The 7,740-nt window shown below is 47.0% G+C and overlaps 1 protein-coding gene across 1 annotated transcript in view; it reads left to right on the forward strand.

Annotated features, from left to right (window-relative positions):
- LOC112548399 (N-myc proto-oncogene protein-like) overlaps positions 1 to 1,441 on the forward strand; it is a 74,926-nt gene extending 73,485 nt beyond the window's left edge. Inside the window, 2 exon segments of the mRNA XM_025194101.1 lie at positions 875 to 932; positions 934 to 1,441. Of these exon segments, the coding sequence (XP_025049886.1) occupies positions 875 to 932; positions 934 to 1,441 (566 nt within the window).
- The last annotated feature ends 6,299 nt before the right edge of the window (positions 1,442 to 7,740 follow it).

The raw sequence follows: 7,740 nt of genomic DNA on the forward strand, positions 1-7,740 counted from the left end.
GAAGGTTGAGAGGTGACCTTGTGGCTGCCTATAAGTTCATCACGGGGGCACAGAAGGGAATTGGTGAGTATTTATTTACCAAGGCGCCCCCGGGGGTTACAAGAAATAATGGCCACAAGCTAGCAGAGAGCAGATTTAGATTGGACATTAGGAAGAACTTCTTCACAGTTCGAGTGGCCAAGGTCTGGAACGGGCTCCCAAGGGAGGTGGTGCTCTCCCCTACCCTGGGGGTCTTCAAGAGGAGGTTAGATAGGCATCTAGCTGGGGTCATCTAAACCCAGCCCTCTTTCCTGCTTATGCAGGGGGTCTATGAATCTATGAATCAGCCAGTGCCTTCCGTACTCTCGGATGGAGCTCATCCGGGCCTGCGGACTTAAACGCATCCAGTTCCTCCAAGTGACTCTGCACCATCTCAGGGTCTACGCATGGCAGTCTGGTGCCTTGCTGCTGCCTCTCTACAATCCCAGTGAGAGACTTGTCTTGCCCCTCACTTAGGAACACTGAGGCAAAGACCTTGTTGAGGAGTTCAGCCTTATCCCCCCTGTCTGTCACCAATTGCTTCTGCCCATTTAGTAGGGGTCCTATTCCTCCCTGGGCCTTCCTTTTACTCCCTATATATCTAAAAAACAATTTCTTGTTATCCTGAACTTGGGATGCCATTCTCAGCTTCATGGTCGCTTTGGCCCGTCTAACTGCCTCCCTACAAGCGCGAGAAGAGGAGGTATACTCCTCTTTGGTAATCTCTCCCTGTTTCTACTTTTTATATGCTCTCCTTGTGGGGGCAGCAAGAGCAGCTCCGCGATGCCAGAGGCACTCAGCACAGCCCTGGCCCTCGCCTGAGACTCTCCGTAGCCCTGATTGTCTGTGGACAAAGGAGGTCTGGCATGTGCTCCAGTCGGGGAGGGCATCTGGGAACAGCTGGAGCTGCTGCCCGCCCCCCCTGTGCCCATCCAGCCCTGCTGGATGGGCCCTAGGCCCAGGGGCAGGGCTGGCTTTGTGGGGCCACCAACCTGCCCTGCTGCCCCTACCCCCTGAAGCCACCCTGTGGAGCAGCAGGGATGGAGGAGACCTGTTGGAGATGGGCTGTGCGCAGACCAGCCTCAGCTCCATCCTCCTCCGGGACTGTGCGTGGAGCAGCTTTGCTGCCCCAGAGAAGCTTGAGTGAGCAGAGACTGAGAACCTGCAGGGCCAAGGGGGCAGAGCGGGGCAATCAGCACCTGCATGGCGCAGCCCCGGGGGCATGAGCAGCACCAGCCCCCAGGCCCAGCCCAGCCGCTGTGTGTGGGAGTGCGTGGATCCTGCAGCCGTGCTCCCCTTGCTGGGCAAGGAGAAAGGGCCCATTTTGCCCACCTTGGCCTCAGCAGCAGGCAGCCTGGCTGGCATGTGGGCGAGTACTGGTGGCAACAGCAGCACCGCACAGGGCACAGCAGTTGTGTCCTAGTATAACAGGCACTTCCCCAGTACCGTCAGGGCCAGAAGCCCCTTGGGACACTTGGGTACATGCTCCACCCAGCACAGATGTGTCTGGTTTTGCGCTTGCAGTTGGAGATCTGTGAAGTGCACAGCTGCTTCTCCTCAAAGTGTGACTTTCCAAATAGAATCTGCTGGAGGAGGCATTTCCCCCTCTGGGACAATGGAGGGGGCAGAGGTGGTTTCTGTAGGGCAGCCTAGCACAGGTGATGTTTGCCAGGCAAATGTTGTTTGCCATCAGGTGAACTATCAGCTGCTGAGTAAGGTTGATGGCGTAGATCCTGGGCCTGGGATGGGACATTACCATGGAAGGTTTGCAGAGCCCTTGGGCTACAGCAACTGACGGTGGTGGCCTCTTTCCTATCACACATTCCTTCCTCTCATCAAAACTGAGCTGGGCCTTACCTCTCCCCTCCGCCTTGGAGGCACTCATGTGGTCAGGAGACCAAAGGAAATAAATGCACAGTTCTAGGGCAGGCCCCTTTGTTTGTGTGCTGCCTCTCTGTAAATCAAAACCCCACAAAGACTGAGGGAAAGTTGGTGACCGTGCACTTTAGTGCCAGAGTGCATCTCCTCACCTTGATGTGACTGCGCAGAAAGAGGTCAGCAGTAAGGGAAATGGCAGCAGAAGCCCTTGGACATGGGTCCAGGGAAGAACAAGTATTGCAAAAGCAGCCCAGCGCTGAACGTCCCAGGGGTTGGAGTCCCCGCTGTTCAGGGGAGCAGAGGACAAAGGCAGGTTCACTGCAGCAGCTTCAGAGGAAGCAAGATGATGCACCAGGCCACGAGGAGTTAGCCTGGGAGAGGGGAAGTTCGCAAATCTCCAAGAACTCATTTATTTTTCTTTATTCAAAATGTAGCCAGGAGCACAACCACTTGCCTCCCTTGCTGTCCAAGCAGGGGCATTTGTTTGCCTCCTTCCCAACTCTAAAAGGGCTGTGGCAGCATGCTTGCCCCAGGACACTGCCTTCATGGAAGGTTTCCTTGAGGGACCTGTTTTCAGACAGCGGGCAATAAGGCAGACACAGGTTGGCTTCACCAAGAGAAATCACTCAAGGATGTCCTGTTCCAGGGCGTGGTGACTAACCGAGTCTAGAGAAATGGGATAGTGCTTTTTAATGATCTTTTTCTCTGTCAGTCTCAAAAACACAGGCTATGGAGACAATCCTGTGCACATAGGGCATCAACAACACAGTAAGGGATGTTTCCAGTGCAGAGTATTCCTGAGCCTTGTTCAGGGCTTGAACTGCCTAGACAGTCTGACAGCTCAGCAGAGAAATCTTTGTATTGATACGCAGAAGAAAACCTAGAATGCTAATAAAATTGCTGCCATGCATGAAAGCATCTATGAGAATGAGAAATGAGAACTCATGCACAAAAGTGTCCGGACACGTCCAGTTCATTTGTGAACATAGTTTCACTTACGTAAATGAGCAGATCCAGATGACCATCCTCATTAACTTGATGATAAGCAGGGATCCTGGCTTTATCTGATACAAAAATCTCCCAATTTTGGATTTAAAAAAGTAACTCCAAATCCACATTTTTCCATGATTAAAATGAAATGTCACTAAGACACAAGCATATAGATAGTGGTGTTCCATTTTAATCATGGACAAATGTGGATTTGGGGTTAAATTTAATCCAAAAATTAGGGATTTTTTTTTTTTAATCAGAGAAAACAAGGATCCCTGATGATAAGCCCCGTTTCAAAAGCCTTGTCATCCCTTTAATGTCTGTGCCTTGACAGTTTTGGGTAAAGAAGCATTTCCTTTCCACATTGGCTTCAAGGGACCCCCAGACTAGAGCTGCTTCCCATTCTGCAGCAGAACAAATCTAGTCCTTGCTTTGTTTTCTGGCCACTTTTCAACCAAGCACAGATGAGTTGTGATTTTGTGTGTGTGTGTGTGTGTGTGTGTGTGTGTGAGATGGGAGGGGAAGGAGAAGGAGAAAGAGGGGCAGAGAGAGAGAGAGAGAGAGAGAGAGATGCCCCAGCTCAATGGTTAAAATAGAAATACAGACATTTTCTCTAGCACTGTTTACCATAGCGAGTTTGCTTTGCTTGATCCCAGGTCTCTCTCTCATTTGAATTTGAAAGTACAAAAAACTCCCTGTTCAGAGTTTCTAGTTTTACATTTGCAGAGTCATTTATTGCAAATGTGTGTATGTTGTGTGTGCACATGTCTGTCTGGATCAGTCTCTACAGACAGGTAGCGTACACACCCAATCCAGACCTGGTTTTGCAGCTAGATGCTATTAAAACACCAGTTGTACCTTTGATGCTGCATTGGTGTTTTAATATATATTGGTAGGATTTAAATGCATAAAGTTTCACATTTGGCCTGAAATTGCGAGATGCTGTTGAAATATGATTTTAGATTTGATGGTTTTTATAATTTTACAGGGAATCCATTTATTTACATTTTCTATTTCTTGAAGATGATGAAGAGGAGGAGGAAGAGGAAGAAATGGATAAAATGGATGTGGTGACAGAGGAGGAGAGATGCTTCTCCGCCAACGAGGCCGTTACTACTTTTACCATTCTGCCCTAAAAGTGCCACCTTCACATCAGTGCGGATGCAGCAGAATGAACTGATTTTAAAGCGTTGTGCCCCAATTCACCAGCAGCAGAATTATGCTCCTCTGTATCCACACATGGCGACTGAAGATACCCCACTATAGAAGAAGCTGGAAAACAAGGTGCCCTGTTCAGTACAACCTGTGCTGCAACCAAAGTCTAACAACTCATGTCCTCAAAACTCAGATTCACAGGACAGAAAATATCGATGGCACCACACGATCCAGGAATGTCAGAGGTGTAAGGCCATGAGGTCAGGTTTCCTCATGTTAAGGGAAAGACCATCTACACTTGCCTTTTGTACATGTCTTGGGTTATGAGAGGTGACTCTTGTCACCAGTATTAGACTAGAAGTTCATACTTAAGTACTGTAATACCTCAATGTTTGAGGAGCATGGACTTTTTTTGTAGAAATATATTGTTAATCTCTGTTATGCACCATACTAATTCTTACACCGTGTGTATACTTTAATATGATGCTGATACACAACTAGATTTGATACTTATATTTTCATATGAAAAGGAGTTGTGAAAGTTTTGAGCAGATATTGCTTCATCACTTGTTTGAACTAAGGAAATTTTTGTAAAGAAATGCACCATACAGTACCTGCCTTTTCCTGGCCTGTTTCTTCCAGGTAAAGTATCTGTTAATGTTTGCTGCATAGAACTGGGTAACTGCAAAGTTCTCTGTTCATTTTCTTCCAACGATGTATGTTAAGTGGTGCATCTTATAGCACTTTGAAATACCTCATGTTTCTGAAAATAAACAGCAAGTAAATGATGTGCCCTTTAGGGTTTTTTTTAGATAGGGGTTTTCTCTGTTAGATCCGTTCTGCTCCATAACAGAGACAGAATGACCTGATCCCTGATCCCAGGGATGCAGTGTCTCAGGAAGCAGATGATATTACAAGTAAGGTGACGAGATGGCAACTCTCCGTTTCTGCTACTCGAATCATTGCAATGGGAACAGTTCTTCTGCCTGTTTACATGGCCTATTTCTCCTCTCGTACCATGCTCTCTCAGCAGCCAGCTGAAGTCAGTGAAAAGGCTCCAATTGACGCTGAAAGGTTTTGGATCAGATGCTGCGCACAGAACTCAGTGGGCTTGGACCAATGCTGATTTATGCCATCGTGGTCACAGGATTTCAGTGTTTCTTGAATGACATTTCAAAGACATCCTGGACTTGTTTTGGGTAATTTATCTGGACAATATTTTAATAGTTTCTGCAAGCCCCGACCAGCATGAACGCCATGCTGGAATGGTATTGGAGTGACTAAGAAGCCATGCCCTCTGGGCCAGATTAGAAGAGTGTGACTGTGATTAAACAACCCTTGAGTTTGCAGGGTGTGTATTTATACCAGAGGGGCTATTCATGGATCCAAAGGTTTCTGCCATCCAAGACTGGCAACCCCCAAGGGCTATCTGTGGGGTTTAGTGACTCCCTGGCTTGGCCGACTTCTAGAGGAAACCTAATCAAGGGGTCTCTCACAGGTGGCCCCAGGCCCTGCCTTTCTCAAGAAAGGAATGTGCTTTGCTTGGACCTCAGAGGCTCTGGTTGCCTTTGAGGGGCTTAATCTGACCTTGCTTCTAGAATTTATGCAGTAATGCTCAACAACAGACCTACCATCAATCCTTCCCATCCACATTAGATAGGCTCTGCAGGGCCATCTTCTACAGGATGGTTTGCTGAAAGAGTGTGATATTATGGGAACAGTACAGACACCAGGCAGAATGTGCCCAAAATGGGAGGGGAATGGAAGGAGGCTTCCTTGTCAGACAGTGAATCTTCGCCCAGTGACTTCTCGGTATCTCTACAGGCATCTGGGAAGAACAAGCATTTCAAGGTGCAGCTTGTAGATCATTTCTGTTGTATTGGGCAGTATTGATTTCATACTGTCCCAGCCGCCTGCAGAGGTTATGGCATTGAGAGAATGGCTGCGGGTAGAAAGGTAAGAAAGATTTATTGACTTAACAAAAACACAACTACGCATAGTAACAAGACAAACAATGACAGACAAAAGCAATTTGCGTTGACAACTTATCAGCAGTGCCCACTGATGCCCGATACACAGCAAACTTCTTTCCTCAAAGTTCAGCAAAGTCAGGCATCCCTGAACAGCTCTGTCCAAAGGGTTCTGAGAAGGACCCTGGAATGCAGTCCTTGGGCTCCTCGAGGTCCACGGGCCCACTGATCCAGGCAACAGCCAACTAATCCTTTTCACAGAGCTGTATCTTCCTTCTGAATGGTTTCCAGATATTCCAGCCAATTTAAAGCTTCTGAAATGTTCTGATAATATACAACCACTCAGATTCCTTTTACTTCAACTGTCCTTAGACTGACCAATAGCAGTACAAGCCTTGCATTCTTTTGATAAGGCAATTTTAACTATGCCACATGGCCTTACTACTTCAAGGTTTTGCTAAATTTACTAGGCCTTACTTTATACAAGGCCTCACTACATCTTAGATTTTAATTAGGCTTTTAACAACAACATACAGCTTAATATCTAAACAACTACAGAAAAACACTTGGTCTAATCTTCCCCTCTTATGTAATTGTAGGCTGCCACCAAGTCCCCCCTGAGCCTTCTCTTCTCTAGACTGAAGAGTCCCAAGTCCCTCAGCCTTTCCTCGTATGGCCTTCCCTTCAGGCCTTGAATCATAAGCGTGACTCTCCTTTGGACTCTCTTGAGCTTCTCCACATCCTTCCTGAAGTGGGGGGGACGACCAATACTGGATGCAGTACTCCAGCTGCAGTCTCACTAGGGCTGAGTAAAGCAGGAAGATGACTTCCCTGGTTTTGCTTGAGATGCATCGGTGGATGTACGCCAGAGTTTGGTTAGCTTTGCCAGCCACAGCATTACATTGGTGGCTCGTATTCGTCTTGTGATCTTTGTTGTGTGCTTAGTCTGAAGACGCCTGAAAAGTCTTGAAACCTTACAAAGATGTATATAATGTGTGTGTGAGATGCATGCCATAATAAACATAGTGATCCTCTTGCTGTAAATTAATATACAGGACCATATATACATGTAGAGAATTACCATTTTATATATATATAAAATGGGGATTCTATATAAAATTGCATATCTATATGTGATACTGTGTGTAGTTAAGCCATGTATCTTATGAATCCATATTCAGTATAATACACTCATCTGTGGTATGCAAAGATACATTTTTTCATCTATAATGGCTTTCCTTTTTCCTTGTACTCACACTTAGCCTATGTTTAAAACCTGCACTTGGCTTGCATAGAGTGATTAGAGCAGTGAATCTGAGCCAGGACAGTTAGCACCGCTAGGCAGGGAAACAGGAGTCACAGGGCCCTGATGTGAAGTAAGGATCCATAGTGTCACTCCCTGGTGCCCTGTCCCAGGCTTTCCGAGTTCCTCACAACAGAAAAATGACTCTAGTAGTTTTCTGCCCTTCAAAAATGAGTGACAGCTCTGAGTCGGCATTTTGGGACCTCTCTGTGAGGTTTCAAGATTTTTCAGGTCTTGTCAAAATAAGCACACAACAAATAATACAGTAATAAGTATCCTTTGTGAGGGGTAGCTTCAGTCTAAACAGACGGAGAACTGCTGCTGTGCGTGGACCTCCTGGCTGCCAGGCCTGCCCTTGCCCACAGGAGGGAAGCAGCTCTCCAGGCGTGGTCTCCAGCAGCCGCATGCAGTGGCAGGGGGGGCCGG

Source organism: Alligator sinensis, unplaced genomic scaffold (assembly GCF_000455745.1).
Source record: "Alligator sinensis unplaced genomic scaffold, ASM45574v1 scaffold892_1, whole genome shotgun sequence".
Lineage (NCBI taxonomy): Eukaryota > Metazoa > Chordata > Crocodylia > Alligatoridae > Alligator > Alligator sinensis.